The 18,852-nt window shown below is 45.8% G+C and overlaps 1 protein-coding gene across 1 annotated transcript in view; it reads right to left on the minus strand.

Annotated features, from left to right (window-relative positions):
- Positions 1–18,852, minus strand: part of LOC119173770 (multidrug resistance protein mrp-7) — a 79,441-nt gene that overhangs the window by 47,952 nt on the left and 12,637 nt on the right. The window contains exons 6-7 of the mRNA XM_075884931.1: positions 14,914–15,060; positions 2,840–2,933 (exon numbers count right to left, since the gene is read on the minus strand). Of these exons, the coding sequence (XP_075741046.1) occupies positions 2,840–2,933; positions 14,914–15,060 (241 nt within the window). The remainder of the gene's footprint in view (positions 1–2,839; positions 2,934–14,913; positions 15,061–18,852) is intronic.

Raw genomic sequence — 18,852 nt, forward strand, 5'->3', positions numbered from 1 at the left:
GTTCTTTTAACGCTTATTCTTCTTTCATATCTATTCTTTTTTTTACATACGACTGAAATGTTCCGGTAATGTACGTAAAAGCTTATGAATTGGCTGTTTTCGTCACCACGTATTGTACCACCATACCTATGTTTGTTTTAAAGCTTTACATTAACACATGACACAATCTTTAACGAATGTTACAAGAGATCGGACGCAAACGTAAAAGCTACAATTCATTATTTCCGCTCTTTTCTATCACTGCCGTTAGACAGTTCACGACTGTTGACCATTTGTGGGAACACGTTAAAGAAACCAAGGTGGTCGAAATTTCCGGAGCTCTCCACTACGGCGTCTCTCATAATCAAATGGTGATTTTGGGACGTTAAACCCCACATATCAATCAATTATTTGTGGGAAAACTTCTGCACATGAGGAGTAATGGCGCTGGTGGCACCCTCTACAGTTGTTTTATTAGTTTGGGTTAGAAAGCATGAGCCTGGCCTGCCGCCTGTCATACACTCGTGTGCCGCGATCGAGCGGTTTTGTTTTCGCAGCTTGTGGAACAAACATTGTCGAATCTGTGTAGTGGCACTGCCGCACAAGAAAGTCTCCGCGCCCCTAACACAACGCAAAATACTGCCGTTGATGCGTGGTGATGCTCTCTCAGTATGTCCGCTAAGCATGATTGAGATAGGATCACGGAGAATTTATTACAACAATGCTGACAGCTGCATCCACAGCCGCTTTATGTTTGAGGGGAAAGTTTTGTTATATGAAGTACGATCCCGGCGGCGGTGTAGCATTTCGATGAAGGCAAAATGCTCGAGACTTGTATACTGTGCAATACCAGCGCACGTTAAAGAACTTCAAATGGTCCACATTTCTGTAGTATTTTTGCTACGGCGTCTTTCAAATTTACATCGTCGTTTCGAGAAGTAAACCCCCCGCATTGTAATTGTCATGTGAAGAAAGAGTAATGCTGCCCCGCCACGGTGGTCTAGTGGCTAAGGTACTTGGCTGCTGACCCGCAGGTCGCGGGATCGAATTGCGGCTGCGGCGCCTGCACTTTTTTTTTAGGCGAAAATGCTGTAGGCCCGTGTACACAGATTTGGGTGCACGTTAAAAAATGTCAGGTGGTCGAAATTTCTGGAGACCTTCACTACGACGTCTCTTATAGCCATATAGTTGTTTTGGGACGTTAAAGCCCACAAATCAATCAATCAATCAGGAAAGAGTAATGTTGCGTATTAGAAAATTGCATACAAAACATTTATACTCGCGAACGCATAAACGCACATTCCTTTACATTGTCAATTCATCTTTTGGTGACCTGAAGGAGAGACGCCTATGTAAAAAAAAATTGTGCACAGCAACACAGTCGCATTCCGCTCTAACGATGTGACCCGTTCGTAGTAACGACGAAGCCTGACGTTGTCATATAAACACCGGTTGTCATACACGTTTTGATCGATTGATACGTGGAGTTTTACGCCACAAAACCACCATATGATTATGAGAGATGCCGTAGTGGAAGGCTCCGGAAATTTCGACCACCCGAGGTTCTTTAACGTGCACCCAAAACTGAGCACACCGGCCTACAGCATTTCATACACGGTGCGCACAACACTTTTGCCAGACCTAGTTTGTCGTCGCGTGTTTGAAGGTACAACTTCAAGTGTCTAACAAAGCGTTCTTCTTTGATGGAACAGGCGCCATGAGCTTCACGAACAGTCGAGGTAGCGGAGTAGAGGAAGCACCACACTTGGTCCTTGCTCAGGCTGGAACGCAAAAAATGCTCGCTTCATCTCATTTATACACACTTAAACAAAATGTCTAGATCCTCTAGTAAGCTTTGTTCAATGAAGGGCACCTGCTTTAGGCACTAAAACAACGAAACAAGTGCGTGTGAACCAATGAACATAGCCTTGTGCCTGTTAGTTGGCGAATACGTTTCCAACGAAAAGCACGAGTGAAGCTTTCCTGTTTACTCGACAGATAACGCTCTTTTTCCGCAAATGATCATCAGCGAATCAACGTGCGCCAAACAAAACTCAGCGCACCAAAGCAGAAATTTAAGGCATCATGTAAGGATAACGCAGGAAAACCTAAACCCATCATATAAAAATAAATTTGGTGCTCAACTTTTTATACATGTAAAAGGTATAAGGCAGCAGGAACATTCGGAAAGAACTGAGATCGTTCAAAAGTAGACGTTGCTCAAATAATTGCACGAGCGTTCAGCTGAAGCCACGTTGTTTTTAGTGACTGCCATATCACTTAGACGAAAGTTTTATGCTTCTATCGGTATATGTTAGTACGATTGAAATAAATATGCGGAAACCGAGATTGACCATACCGGCTACTTCCTATGCTGGACATTACTTTCATATAACTTTGTGTTCAGGGTCGCCGTTTTTGTCTGGAGGAGTTGTGATGCTTTAGAGTAAATTTGCACCTCGATGAGGTTTAGTGCAATTTATATGAACACAGGAGACACACAGAACACAGATGAACGCTAACTTTCAACTGAGTTTATTTGCCTTAATATGAGTATGTACCGACTCGCCCGAGCCAAAGTGCCATTATATTTTCGCCAACTCCTGACCAACTATGACGTAATCATTTAAGATTTTTCTATCTGCCAACTTGTTGAACTTTATGGATTCAGCAGCATTGCTTCCATGTATATCATAGTTTAACTGAGCTGTTAAACATCACGTATTACAAATAACGCTACTGATCACCTTAAAATAATGATAAAATGTCCAACAGCACTGTTGACTGCGTATCACATCAAAGCAATGCTAGTTTTCAAAATTTTACCATCATATAGAACTAAACAGTGGCAATTTATTACCTGGAATGTTAGGAGCATGTCTACTTTCGGCTTCTTCCATACTGTACTCTTCTTCTTTGAAAAAAGACATCACCCTCTTGCAGCTGCGGTACACCTTAAACATAACAAAGCGAAGTAATTTCAATGACCCTTCACACTAGTAAGCATGGTAATTTCGGTTGTAGACCTGTGATAGCTCCACGTGCACATAACTCCTTAGAGGCATAGCGCAAATGATACGACCATTTAAGTCACATACACGCAAAAATATTTTAACTTAAAGACAAGTCTATGTCACAATAAAAAAATGATGATACCACCATGTGGATAAACTAAAGAAAGTCCCCTTGAGCTACCATTTCAGCGGTACACTCTTCCGCCGCCTCTACATCGAAATCGCCGGCACACTCCCAGTTGCGAATGTTACCGACATCAGCGCTTCTACCAGATAGAGTACCTGATTCTGTTGTGATCATGATGACTGTAATAAACGGGCTTTAAAATACCCGTCTCACGGGTATTCTAAGACAGACCCTTTTCAGTATTGTTGCAGAGTAAAAAAACGCATGGCTTTAACTGACTTAACGTCACACAGACTAATGCACAGGGATGGTAAGGCACAAGCTTCCCTCACTTGGTCGTGAAGACCGATGAAAGAGCAAAGCCATCTCCTATAAGAGATCACTTTGTAAAACATTTCAAAGGCAGCACATCAGCTTAGACAAGCTCAAATATCCGAGTGGTTTCTTCTTGCAACATCGTCAAAGATGTCTCCGGGAAGCTAGTGCTTAGTAGCCTGAACATTTATGGGCACATTCCCAACTTGACTTCGTATCCTATATTGTTTACTGCGATGAGTCAACGTATACGTATACCCGTAAAGGATAGGCGAGATGAAATAAATCGTTCCTTAATTTCATTGCGTGTGTTTCAATACTCATGGCAGATGGCTAAATAGAGAGCTAAGTGGACGGCAGCCGTCTTAAGTTTCATTACGATTTTCTCCTAGCCAGCTAAACAAACTGCTTGAAGATGGCAGCCTTAGAGACAAAAGCGATGCAGGCTACATTGCTGTTTAAACAAGACGGCGGCTAAGCCAAGTTCTCGGATAGCTTCGATCTCACTGGTATGGTCGTTTGGTTGCAAGCAGGCGCTTTTGATGCTCCTGTTGTCAGCTACGTTCAATTTGTCGTACATTCGTGCACGAAAAAAAAATCAGACGAATAGCAGTTACGTTCGTGTTTCTTAGCTTTCTCTTCTCGACGCAAGCTAGGTGGTGTCACGTCACGTAGACGTCTTTTACACGCATTACACTATTCTGACAACGTAGGCTCGATGCTGTCTTCATTAAGCTGTCAACGTAGACTGTCTCTGATGCTGTCCAGAATCATAACACAGCCATCAATCCAAGAAAGAGTCGGGGCAAATGGGTAGTACTTATAGCCGCTACTCACGTTCGAAAACGGCAGTTCTCCAGCAAACAAAGTTAGCATACCCGCTAGGCTTGACACGGATCCCTTCTTCGTTTTTAGTTGAAGGCGAGTACTGGGGCTTGGTCAATTTCTGCTGACCCACCACCGCTACGGTGCCAGTGATACTGCGTTCGTTGGAACTCGGCTCTAAAAGCTCCTCAATGAAATCCCATGACAGCGGCCCTACGAACTGACAGGCCTAATAGCCAAGAGTCCACTAATTTGGAATCTTTACTGTTTTCTTGATATGCTGATGTGCTATAAGCGCTTACACACTCATGCGAAGCAAGGTTGTAACAAAACATATACCCAAGTTTCAGCATTACGAAAGCTTATTTCAATCACTTGTTCAAGTTGTAAATTCACAACACGTGAAAGAGCATGATATTGTTGGAGAGAAATGTATTCTACACCCGGTTTCTCAAATCATGGCAGGTGTTCCATAAACTACATAAAATTCTTTTCAGGTATTATATCTTCCCATTCGTGAACTTTTCGGGCATGCCAATGTAGACGTTTCTTCGACAAAACTAATGTTATGGCTTCAACGCAAAGACTTAGTGCCCGAAAATCAGCTGTGTGATTCCTGGTAGTGCGAATAGTTGACGCAATGTTTCGAATTGTGTAGAACGTCGCCATCATTGTCAACGTTTTTTTAATGCTCCCAGATGTTGCTCCCAGATGTTGGTCCATATTCGGACACAAGGCTGTCACTAAGTCGCTGAAGCTGTAGATCATCATCCTCAGCAGCAGCAGCAGTAGCCTGTCTACTCAGGGCAAAGGCCTCTTTCATGATCCGTCAATAAACCCGGTCTTGCGCTCTCCGATTCTCCGCTATACCAGCGAATTTTTTAATCTCGTTAGCCCACCTAACTTTCGGTCTCCCCTTCGTGCGTTCACCTTCTTTGCAAATCCAGTGAGTTAGTTACCATTACTGACCAGCGGTTTTCCTGCCTACGTGCTATGTACATGGCCCATGTTCATTTCTTCTTTATGATTTCAACCACGATGTCTTTAACCCCACTTTGTTCCCCGACCCACTCTGCCCTCTTTTGTTCTTTTAAGGTTACACTGATCATTTTACTTTCCATCACGCGACTAGTCGTCCTCAATTTAAGCTGAACCCTTTTTGCAAACCTCCATGTTCCTGCTCCATACGTAAATACCGGCTCGATACAGCTGTTTCATGAACGGTAATCTGCCACTAACCTTATTTTTGAAGGTTAGTGGCAGATTACCGTTCATGATTGGAGAATGCTTGTCGAATACACCCCTTCCTTACTCTCATGGTTCACTCTCATGGTCTGGCTCCACAATTACCACCTGTTTAGAGTAGACGCATTTCTTTACGTCTTCCAGCGTCTCTCTACCTAGTGCAAAGTGGTGTTTTCTGCCGAGACTGTTGTACCTTATTTTAGCTTTGTGAATATTTATTTTCAGACCTACTTTTCTGCTTTGCGTGTCCAGGTCTGTAAACATAAGCTGTAATTCATTCCCTGAATTACTCATCGAGACAAGGTCATCAGCGAATCACGGGTTACTAAGATACACTCCTTTAACCATATCTCTCACTATCCGTAATCTAGGGCCCTGAATACCTCCTATAAACACGGGGTGAATAGCATTGGAGAGAGTGTGTCTTCCTGCCTTACACACTTCTTCATTGAGATTTGGTCGCTTCCTTTATGGAGAACTAAGGTGGCTGAAGATCCGCTGTAAATTTCTTCCTGTATGTTTATGTAGGGTTCATCGAAGCCTCAATTCCGTAGTGCCTGCATCACTGCTGTCGCCTCAACTGAGTCAAACGCCTTCTCGTAACCTATGAAAGCTTTGTATTGGGCAGTTGCATTCCGCGCATTTCTCTATCACCTATTGATGATGTTGATACGAGACAGCCGCAAAACACGGCTGCATGAAAGAGGAGGACGAAGTCAGTTTTTGTTGGATGCTGGTCTGGCGCCATCTTCCTCGTCGAGTTCTGTGCGCTGTAAATAGATCATTAAACAAGTTACTCGTAACATTATTGGTGGAGGTGGACGACACCCATACCTCGATGGAGACGCGCAGCGGTCGCACCATCGGCGAGCTTTCGACTGCTTCGACTGCTGGTACTTCCTCCATGCCGCCCTCGTCAGTCCAAGCCACCACCTACGTCACACTCCCGCACCTCCGGGATCCCGGCACTTTCTCCGGTGATGGTACGATCGATATCGACACTTGGCTGAAGCGGAACGAGCGCGTCAGTGCAACTCACCGCTGGGATTCCACGCTCATGCTCGCCAACGTGCTTTTCTACCTGGACGACACTCCCCGAACATGGTTTGAAAGCCACGAAGCTGACATAACGAGCTGGGACCTCTTCAAAAAAAGATACGTGACCTGTTTGGCGATTCATCTGGTCGTCAGCTCGCTGCGAAGAAGACTCTTGCCACACGGGCCCAGTCTTCTACCGAATCGCACGTCTCCTACATTCTTGACGTTTTGGCCCTTTGTTCCAAGGCCGACCAGTCTATGTCGGAAGACGAAAAGGTTAACCACGTCTTCAAAGGCATTGCCGACGATGCTTTCAACCTGCTGGTTTTTAGCAACATCTCGAGCATCGACAATATCCTTAAAGAATGCCGACGTCTCAAAGAAGCTAAAGCCCGCCGAGTAACCCAAAACATCGTGCGCCTTCCGAACACAGCGGCCACCTCTTCGTGTGACGACGCCTTCCACCAGGCCCCTCAATGTGACAACCTCACACGCATCATTCGTCGAGAGGTCGAGGCAGCACAACCGGTAGCCACGCCCCTACCGATGCCTCCGCCTTCCGCGACCACGATTTCTTTGATACAAGCCGTCGTTCGTCAAGAGCTATCGAATGCCGGCCTACATCCTGTACCTGCCGTACACTCTGCTGCGCCTTCTTTTCGTCCCCCTTCTGCTCCTCGCATACAACGCAATTCGTCCGAATGGCGTACCCTTGATGACAGGCCCATATGTTTGAACTGTCGACGCGTTGGTCATATCGCACGTCACTGACGCAGCCGCTGGGCTCCATCGTCCCATTATGCACCTCAGTATCACACCACTTCTGCTCGCGAATCGTCCCCATCACTTTCTCCATCAACGCCGACCACATTTTTCGCTCCTACAGCACCTCTGAGCAGACCTCGCTACGACCGGTCACCGTCCCCTACTCGTCGTCAGTCCCGGTCACCCCCACAACGCCGTGCTGCCTCCCCGACCTATTCGCAGCATCTCCGACCGGAAAACTAGGCCGTGCAGCTTTTGGAGGTGGAGATGCGTTAACGACCTTCGTAAGAAATCCTCGATTAACGTTAACAACGAACCGGAACCTTTTGTACGTTAATGTCGACAATGTTCGTGTCAGTGCATTGATAGATACTGGCGCGCATGTGTCCATTATGAGTGCTAACCTTCGCCGCCGACTTAGAAAAGTTGTCACGCCCGCCCTCAACCGAGCTGAAGGAGTCACCGATGGAGGAACTGCCGCAAGTATTCGTTCTTCCCTAGAACTATTAATGACTGGAATAGCCTGACAAATGATGTCGTTTTACAGAAGAAACTGTCATTGTTTGAAAACAGCATCGCCTAAACCATCACTACACATTGCATTGTATTATTTGTTTTATTGTAATTATTGTGTTAGTCTATAACCCGTATTCTACGTGTTACGTTATTATGTGTTATGTTACTCGAAAAATTTGTTGAAATAAGCGTTTGTGAACCTTCGCCTTGTATATTCAAATCGTACGATTTATTGTGTTTTCATTATTTTTTTGTATGTACCGATTCTCGAACATTTTTTTCCCACCCTGCCATGATCTTTCAGCTGAAGGATCGCAGTATTTATAAATAAATAAATAAATAAATAAATAAATTCTTGGCATGTGCTCTGCGCGAGTGTCTATTGGGGAGAGAAGCACTGTCGTTCTTTTCGCCGTTATCGAACATTGCCCTCATGAACTCATTCTCGGTATGGATTTTCTAGCCACGCACTCTGCCCTCATAGACGGTTCAGCTGGCTCTCTCTATCTCGATTTACCCCTCTTTTCCGAACCGCCTAGCCTACCGCAAACCAGCCTCTGCTACATTGATTTCACGCGCCTCCCTCCTAACTCCGTCACACATGTCGACTTATCCTCCACGCCGCCAGTACCTGATGGTGATTACGTGGTGGCCCCGATTCCTGCAGTGATGCTTACGCATGGAGTTGCTGTGCCGCATATGATTCTGACGATTAAGAGAAACCACACCTTCCTTCCACTGGTCAACTTTTCACTCACCACCCAAGTTCTGCCACAGGGTATCTCCCTGGCCAAAATTACTGCTCTCCAATATGACCATGTCGAGCCCTTCAGAGTTGACGATTGCTGCAGCTCAGTCAGTGGTTCCACTCCATCACGTTCTTGGGGTGCCGACATTGAGCGAATGGTGTCATCGGACCTCACGTCTGAGCAAGCTGCAGCACTTTGCCACGTTCTTGAGGGCTATCGTAGCATTTTCGACTTTGCCAGCAACTCTTTAGGCCAAACGACCATTGTCACCCATCGCATAAATACTGGAAATGCAACCCTACTTCACCGACGCCCCTACCGTGTGTCTGCGTCGGAGCGTGCAATATTACAACATGAAGTCGGCAAAATGCTTGCGAAAAACATTATCGAACCTTCATGCAGCCCCTGGGCTTCTCCAGTCGTCCTTGTTAAAAAGAAAGATGGAACATGGCGCTTTTGTGTCGACTACCGTCACCTTAACAAAACTACCAAAAAAGACGTTTATCCTTCACCTCGCATCGACGACGCCCTCGACTGCCTGTACGGTGCCACTTAGTTTTCAACTATTGACCTTCGGTGAGGGTACTGGCAGATAGCCATCCACGAGATAGACCACGAGAAGACCGCATTCATCACTCCTGATGGTCTTTATCAGTTTAAGGTGATGCCCTTTGGACTCTGCAATGCACCAGCCACATTTTAAAGAATGATAGACTCATTGCTCCAAGGGTTGAAATGGTCCACCTGCTTGTGTTACCTTGACGATGTTATTGTCTTTTCGCCCACATTCGACTCGCATCTTGATCGTTTGTCAGCTATTTTGGACGTTTTTCGTCGAGCCGGACTCCAGCTTAACGCCTTCAAGTGCCACTTCGCTCGTCGTCAAATTTCCGTGCTCGGTCACCTTGTCGATGCCCAAGGCGTGCGTCCAGACCGAGAGAAAATTCGTGCAGTCACGAACTTTCCCGTTCCGAGGACCACAAAGGATGTCCGCAGTTTTGTGGGGTTGTGCTCATATTTCAGACGCTTTGTTAAGGACTTTGCGACCATTGCACGCCCACTCACAGACCTCTTAAAGAAAGACGCCTCGTTTACCTGGGGCCATGACCAAGCGTCATCGTTTTCGCAACTTACGACACTGCTTTCAACGCCACCAATCTTGGCTCACTTTGTTCTATTAGCCCCAACGAAGGTTCACACGGACGCCAGTGAACACGGCATAGGAGCTGTGCTATTGCAGCAACAACGGGGACACGACCGTGTTATAGCCTACACAAGTCGGCTGCTATCTCCAGCTGAGTGCAACTATTCCATCACGGAGCGCGAGTGCCTCGCCCTTGTATGGACAGTCACCAAGTTTCGTCCATACCTGTACGGGCGCTCATTCCGTGTTGTCACGGATCATCACGCGCTCTGCTGGCTAGCCTCCCTGAAGGACCCCACGGGACGTCTCGCTCGTTGGGCCCTACATCTTCAAGAGTACACGTTCTCTGTAATCTACAAAACAGGGCGATTACATCAAGATGCGGATTGTTTATCCCGCTACCCTGTTGACGAAGCAACCGATACTGACGCTATCACGGATGTTTTTTTCCGTGTCGCAGCTGTTGAACATTGGCGAAGAGCAACGTCGGGATGCTTCTTTACGAGTTATCATTGACAAACTGGAGTCAATGCCTCGCGACCCGTCCCTACGAATGTTTTTCGTGAAAGACGGGATCCTATATAGCCGTGACATTGATTCCTTCGGATCAGACTTACTTCCTGTCATCCCAGTGCACCTGCGTTCCACTGTCCTGCACCAACTTCATGAAACTCCCATTACGGGCCATTTGGGCGTTTCTCGCACATACGATCGGGTACGACGTCGGTTTTTTTGGCCTGGACTTGCCCACTCTGTTTGACGCTATGTCACCGCTTGTGAGCCCTGTCAGTGTCGCAAAACGCCGTCTGCCATCCCAGCTGGCTACTTTCAGCCGAACGACGTTCCCAATGAACCTTTCTTTCGAGTTGTTCTCGACCTGTTGGGCCCTTTTCCGTTTTCTACAGCTGGAAATAAATGGATTGCTGTTGCCACAGACTACGCGACGCGGTACGCAATCACACGAGCACTCCCGACCAGCTGCGCTACCGACGTTGCGGACTTTCTGCTGTACGACATAATATTAGTGCACGGTGCTCCCCGTCAACTTCTCACCAACCGTGGCCGCACGTTCTTATCAGCTGTCGTTCATGAAATTCTGAGGTCTTGCCATACCAAACACATATTTAATACTTCGTACCATTGCCCGTCAAATGGCCTCACGGAGCGCCTTAACAGGACCCTAACTGATATGCTTGCCAAATACGTTGCGCCAGACCACCATGATTGGGACATTCATTTGCAGTATGTGACGTTCGCCTACAATTCATCTCGTCACAACACTGCCGGATATTCGCCCTTCTATCTACTATATGGCCGAGACCCAACTTTACCTTTAGACACGTCACTACCTGCGGCCACTGAATATGCTGGGGAAGCCATTGCCCGCGCCGACCACGCGTGCCGAGTCTCCCGTAACCGTCTACAGGCTTCACAGGCGCGCCAACAACAGCTCTACAATTCTCACCATAGGGACGTGCACTTTTCTCTGGGTTCTCTCGTGCTCTTCCGGTCACCTACTCGGCGTGTGGGTTTGTCTGAAAAACTGTTGTCGCCCTACACTGGACCATTCCGTATCGTTCGCCAAGTGACAGACGTCACGTACGAGATTGTTCCAACCGATCCAACAAAGTCATCGTCAGCTCAGAGCGACATTGTTCACGTGGCTCGGCTAAAGCCCTATTACCCCCCTTCGACATCATCTGCGTAAATTTAGCCCCGGGACGGTGCTTCTACCGCCGGGGGTTATGATACAAAACAGCCGCTAAACACGGCTGCATGAAAGAGGAGGACGAAGTCAGTTTTCGTTGGATGCTAGTCTGGCGCCATCTTACTCGTCGAGTTCTGTGCGCTGTAAATAGATCATTAAACAAGTTACTCGTAACAATATGAATAGGGTCAATTGTGGAGTACCCGTGCGAGATGCCGCTTGGTTCTTTGATTGATTGAAGTCTAATGTCTCCTAAATTCTATTAGCTAAAATTTTGTTATAAAGCTTGCGAAGAGCGTACAGAATAGCTATTAATGCTTCGTATGTTATCATTCTGGTTGTTTTGGCTTCTGTACAACTCTCTGTAAAACTGCTCTGCCACCTCCACTATTCTATTGATATTAGTTAAGACATTGCTTTCCTTGTCTCCTAAAGCATACATCACATTTTTTTGCCAATACAAAAATTTACTTTCGCAGCTTTTAGGCTTCTGCCGCTTTTTACAGCCTGATCGATTCTCTCAATGTTATACTTTCTGTTGTCGGCCACTTTACGCCTATATATTACATTCGAAAGCTCTACTAGCTCTATTTTGTCGGTTGTGTTTAAGGCTTTTATGGTTTGTCGTCTCTTAATAAGATTTTGTGTTTCCTGAGATAGTTTGCCGGTGTCCTGTCTGGTTATTCTACCTTCGACTTGCATTGTACACGTTTATATAATAATCTTATGTTTACCGTTCATTGTGTCTACGTTAACGTCAGTTACCTCGTTTAGTGCCTCGAATATGTTTAAAGAGAAACTCTAAATTTCTGTACCTTTAGTCTCACCGCTTTCTAACTATTCGCTTCTAGCGTATCAGTTTATGCATTTGCTTTTTTTTCAATCTAGGTGAATACGAGCTCTTACCAGTTTATGGTCACTGCATCGGATCTTGCCAACTACTTCTACATCTTGTACAATGCGTGGTTGTGCATGCAGAAAGAAGTCTATTTCATTTTTAGTTTTGCCATTGGGACTTCGCCTCGTCCACTTACGGTTAGCCCGTTTTTTGAAAAAGGTACTCAAGAGTCGTAAACTATTAGGTTTTGCGAACTCTACTAACTCCCCTCTGACATTTTTAGAGCTGATGCCATATTCCCCCACAGCCTGGTCTCTGAGCTGTTTCTTGCCAACATTGTCAATAGAGTCACCCATCAGAATAGTATACTGTGGTTTTATTAATTGCTAACTCTACGTCTTCGTACAAGTGTTAAACCAAACTATCATCATGGCTTGATGTAGGTGCGTAGGCTTGTACCATCTTCATCATGTACCTTTTGTTAAACTTTATCACAATACTTGCCGCTCTCTCACTGGTGCTATAGTGTTCCTCTATGTTGCCAGCGATATTGCGTATTAGAACCCCACTCCTAGTTCTCTTTTGTCAGCTAATCCATGGTAGCATAAAACTTGTCTGTTCTCGAGCACTGCATAAGCCCCACACGTCCTCCTAACTTCGCTGAGTCCTATTACATCCTATTTACCACCCTCGAATGCCTCGAATAGCTGAGCGAGACTTGCCTCACTAAATAGCGTTTTAGCGTGAAATGTAGCCAACTTCAGATTCTGATGGCGACTTCTCTGGACCCAGAGATTCTTAGCCCCCTGCGCTACGTCGCAGGTCTGACCACCGCTTTGGACAGTTGCTTCGGAGCCGCTTAGAAGTGGTGCCAAGGAATAGTTTGAACGTTCATAAGGGAGGTAGTGGAAAAGCACTGCACTACGGTGGCCAATCCTGCTTCTGTGAGGGAGTGCATCACCGGTAGGTGGTCGCCCGTGCGGCCGCACCCCAGACCTCTTTTTAACGATTCCTTCATGACGCGTTTTAAGTGAACATACCTTAGGGAACGGCCCAGCATCAGCGTTTGAATCAAATTTTGTCATTACATGCTAGGCTGCTGCGCTCGCTGAGTAGCGCGTTCTGTTGCACTTTCTTAGCACTGTAGAACACAACCTGACGGCCTACCAGTTTTAACTTCGACAATACTCGTGGCTCGTCTGGCCTTTGCTTAACTGTTTGAAACTTCAAGTTTGTTTAAAAAAAAGAATGGTTTTGAACTTCTCATCTTGCAAAGTTATTTCGATATAGTGCTCTGAATTATTTTATATCTAATTCATTCATTCCCTCCTAACTTCTTCCTGTCTCGCTTGTTGGCTTCAAAATGCTAGCACTGTCGAAGTTTTGCTGATTTTGAAGGTTAGAACCCCTACTCCTACTTTGACGTTTCCTCTCAACTGACCAGTTGAGCGCTCCTGCTTTGCGAACTAATCGGCTACTTCTACGTGAAAGTTACGTTCAGTGCATACGTCGTGGGTGGTTTCACAGCATGAAAAGTAAATGGTAACAGTTTCTAAGTACTAACAAATAGACTGGCGCTGCCTTTCAAGCTGTACTGTATTTTGTTGGCGTGTTTGAGTAGTAATTCGACCTCTGATAAATTGATAAAGTAGTAGACAGTAGTCCGCAACTGCGCGTATTTCCTACAAAAGTGGTCTTATTTTTGTGGCATGCACAATTTTAAAACAATTCTCAGCTGTTTGTCTATATAATGCATGTCATTGCGGCCCAGCTTGTCGTCCTGAGAATGAACGTGTGCGCGTGTACTGCGTATACTTAAAACAGGTCTTTTTAATAACTCTTGCTAAATATGTACTAGAATAAATTATGCTCACGAGTTTAATCTCGCACTGTGGTGCCGCAGGTACAAGTGGCGTGTAAAAGTGAAACGGAAATGAAAAGCGGTGCCTTTGCTCGTGAGTTGCAGTACTACGGTTACTGGCATCGTTAATCGCCGTGCGCGTATGTTGTTTTCGCTATGTATGTTGATGGTACGCTGCCGAAAGCCGTTATTGGCCGTGTTTAGGCCATATTAGAGGGTAAAAGTGTTGCCACAATGCAGAAACAATGTGTGCTACCGGGACTTAATCTCAGCACCAGTGTGAACCGGAGAAATTCTGGTTTTAAAAATGTGGAACAAGAGCTTAGGTTTCGATATTTTTACGCTGCGATCGGGCCTACGAACGCTATGTCCCTCTGTGTGATGCCCAGTAGATCCTCCGGAACACGCTAATTATCTCTGAATGTATCTGATCACGCTGCGAAAACGTTGAGTGTGGAAACGTGCGTAGATTTTTCGTAATTTTTAAATATCCTCCGCAGAAACCAGCAGACGCAAGATTTTTGACATATATGCTAATTTTGGGGTACGGAACGCAAAAATAAAGTTCCATGGCAAAAAAATATCTGGCTAATTGAATCGGTGGTAATTACTACCCAGTTCACTTACCAAAGTGAAGGTTATGAAAAGAGCTCTGATTTAATCAACCCAATATTACCAATCGAAGATCTCTTGCTCGTATCACTGAATCGTGAGGCATGTTTGTTTTGTTTTTTTTAGCGTTTCGATATATTTGACTCCTAGAGCACACTGAAAACATTGTTCACTCACCGAACTCTTCAGCCTGAGAACGTGTGGAGCACCTGTTGCTAAAGTGTCCATAATTGTGAGCATATAAACGCATGAAAACATGGCAGCGGGGCTGAACATGGCATTTGGATTTATGAATGAGACAGTCCCAAATGCAATTATTATCATCTGGAAACAGAAAACACAATGGAGAAATTGTCTGTGCAATAGGTCACTACAAGTGAGTCCATGTCACAACATCACCGCGCATAGACAAAAGATAGAGATGGAAACAATAACAACAAATCACACAAGTAGCATGTGGTAATAATTCTTTGAAATCGGGACAAGACGGCCCTCATCTGGCAATAATTGACTATTTAATTTTCATTAGCTGTCTTTCTCATCAATTGTTCTTTTGTTATGCCCTTGTGTCAGGATCTCTCTTCATCTATTTCACTGAAGCGAAGTTGATGGTTAGTCACTCACATTTGCATAAGTGAACTGTGAACACCTGGGCCGCCTTTTCGCCTAGTAGGATCAAGTGTAATAAGCATGGCTTTATCTCAGATCAACGCCTCCTCTGTTTTCATGGTAATAAGGGCTGCAGCGTGAGCACGAAGGTGCTAGAAGAAACAGACGAAAGGCTAGGCACGGAAAGCAAAAAGGACAACACGAGCGCTTCGCGCTCGCGCTGCAGCCCTTAATACCATGAATTCAAACCAGCTAGCCCAAAATAGCCATTCTTCTCCTCTGTTTTATCAATGCCAGCCCGATCCAACCGTTCGCCACCCTCTCAAATAGCCCGTTCCTGCTCTCGCCTATTGCCTAGCCTTCGTGTGTGTTTTGCGGTCATGGAGTAAGAACCCCTCTTGCAGTGCCTCCCGGTGGTAATCATATAAAGCAATTTTTTGTTGATTTGTACATGGAAACGTGAGGTGGCGTCTTGCATCTCTCTTGTTCACAATATTAGCGGTCCCGCTGGCTCTGTAAAATATACGATGTTTTAAAACATTGTGCCGCCGTTCGGGGCGCTGTGCGGGCGACCAATTGGGAAGCGTCACTGCAACGCTACTGCATGCGCTGACAATAAATGCGGTGACAGCATTGCTTCTAGCCACAAAGAAGGAGCATGAGAGAACAAATCTGACAGACATGTGATATTGGAGTGGAAAACACGCCTATCGCATCTCCGGCGAAAACACTCGGAAACACGTGTAACGCGAGCAGCAAGTTCCTGTATATGCTTCCTATGTGAGCAGAGTTGCGCATAGGTCCGCCATCTTGTTTGGATAGTAACCATAGTTACCCGGCGAAGCTACGCTCTTTTTTTGCAGGCGACTTGCTTAAGCCTGTCGCCGATGTACGAAGCACGTCACCGATCGCCAGTCGACGTGCCTGGCGTGTCAACGACCGGCGACGAAAGAATAAACACCACCTGCCGGGACAGTGCCATGGAAGCAAAAAAAAAGACCCCCCACCCCCCACCCTCCCCGAAGAGAATCTTGATGCATTTCTTGCGCCGAAAGAGGGTACCGTTGCCGTCAGACATTTGCCTTGACCAACTTCGGCCATCGATTTGAGAGGCACCCAGCCAGCGAACAGCCGAGAGTGAAAAGCGATTGGACGGGAGAGTAGGGCGCCAGCGTTCTCGGCTCGGAATTGGCGCTTTACAGCTGCGTCTCAAGCACACATTTCCGGACGTCCTTGAGGGGCCCAGGCAGCGAGCGGTTGCGAGTGTGAGCGGACAGGAGAGTGGGACGAAGAGATGAAAGAGAGCGAACGGCAAGAGAAGGAGTGACGAAGAACTGCATCTACCCTCTTCTACACTACCTCACACCATATGCTCCGGTCGCTATGTTCGAGGATAAGCGCACGCGCAAGCAGCTGTTGTTAAGGGAAAAGTGAGAGCGGAGAGGTCCCTCATCTGGCAATAATTGACGATTTAATTTTCTGCCCGAGCGCAGACGCTGCGGCTAAGCCCGGCTAAGAAATGCAATTGCATTTAAACGATTTATTTGTCAGTCCGGTAATGCAAATCGCGAAGGCGTAGCCTAGTGCCGAATATCATGTACCGCCGCTGCCGCCAAGTCCAGTGGCACCTGCTATGAAATATAAACAACAACTTACAAACACAAAATATATGCCATCCGAGATTCTGAGAGAGCCTCGATAAGCCTACAGCATCAATCTCTTCAGTATGTTTTTCGAAAATAGTGCGGAATCCACGCAAATGCTTTGCTGTCGAAACGTAAGCACACGAATATAAAGCAAATAGAAGCACCAGTTCATAGCTAACGAATTGTAGAGCACACGGCGGTCGCCCCGCCGCGGTGGTCTAGTGGCTAAGGCACTCGGCTGCTGACCCGCAGGTCGCGGGATTGAATCCAGGCTATGGCGGCTGCATTTCCGATAAAGGCAAAAATGTTGTAGGCCCGTGTGCTCAGACTTGGGTGCACGTTAAAGAACCCCAGGTGGTCAAAATTTCCGGAGCCCTCCACTACGATGTCTCTCATAATCATATGGCGGTTTTGGGACGATAATCCCCACATACCAATCAATCAAGCACACGACGGGCACTTGATGTATTCCAGGTGGACGGCGAGGGCTTTTGGAGGTGCGGCCATATTTTTAGATGCAGCCTGTGCATCAGCTTGTCCGCAGTGCATGATTGCTAGTAGCGTTGACGGTCACTCAACTTTGCTACCTAAAGATATCATATACAATAACTCTGGCGCAACCCATCATGTAGCGTCGCATCCCGACGACTCCTTCAACTAAGTCGAACAGATGGCTCCCGTTGCGAAGTGCGCGTTCACATTGGTGTTGAAAAAAAAATAAGAGAGACGTTGCTTAGACCTTGATATTGTTGTGCGGTAAAAAGCTTTTTGTGTGCGTGTATGTAGGAGATCAATTGAGAAAGAGAAGGGACACTAAGATGAGGGACTTTCAGAGACACAGAGAAAGACAGGTTTAGTTACAGAAAGGCAGAGAGGTCAGCCTGAGCGATAACATGTTCTAGCCTGTTACTCTACACTGGGGTAGGTGGTTTTTAATGCATGTGAAATGCGTCACTACTGCGCAATGCCCTATTCTCAAGTCCGATCCGACTGCATTCAAAATCATTTTTCAACTTCGTTGCTAGTGGGTATCAAGCGGTCACGCTTGATGACGATGGGGCTATATTGTTTTGTAATTTTGTGCGAGCCAACAAAGCTCAAAACCTTGGTTCACGAAGACCGCTGAAAGTGAACGTTTTTTAGGCCATGAGACAACTTGCTAGACATGGCGGCAAAGGTTAATATTATCATTAAACAGCTTCGGTGATCATTTAGCACTATAGGCAATTATTTAAGATCGTTTAGACTTTTACGTGAACCTTCCGCCACCACGAAATCAGTTCGTATGCGCGAGAGCAGACTTGCTATTCTGAAAGTTAGGGAACATATAATATTGCGCCTTGCTATACGCATCAAATATTCTAGTATATTGAAAAATTGTTCGACGAAATATTCCGAACTTTCGCACAGAAACAATATCATCTCATTAAATGTCTAACAGCTTAGTGTAACAGAACAAAATCACACGTTAACTCAACTGAAGTGCACAATCCACACCTGTAAGGCTACTCCTGTAGCTTCTGTATATAGAAGTTAACAAAATAAACACAAACAATGTGTGTACCTATGTCGATCGCAAAGTACCATATTCATTTCGCTGAGAGGCACCAATAAAAACTTGATTTGCTCTTCATTGGTTGTCACTGTAAGGTACTTACCACAAAAAAGTTCTTTGTTTCTCACTTCCTTTATCCAAGTGTACCTTTAATCAATTAAAATGGTGTTGTCACCCAGAATTTCACTTGCTAGAATCAAGAACCAAAGCACTCTCACTTATCTTTCTTCCTTATAGAAAAACTTTTACTCCAAGAAAATTCACCTCCAATCCAAAATGAAGTTCACAACCCCCCCTTTTTTTGTA

The sequence above is a fragment of the Rhipicephalus microplus genome, unplaced genomic scaffold (genome assembly GCF_043290135.1).
Source record: "Rhipicephalus microplus isolate Deutch F79 unplaced genomic scaffold, USDA_Rmic scaffold_56, whole genome shotgun sequence".
NCBI lineage: Eukaryota > Metazoa > Arthropoda > Arachnida > Ixodida > Ixodidae > Rhipicephalus > Rhipicephalus microplus.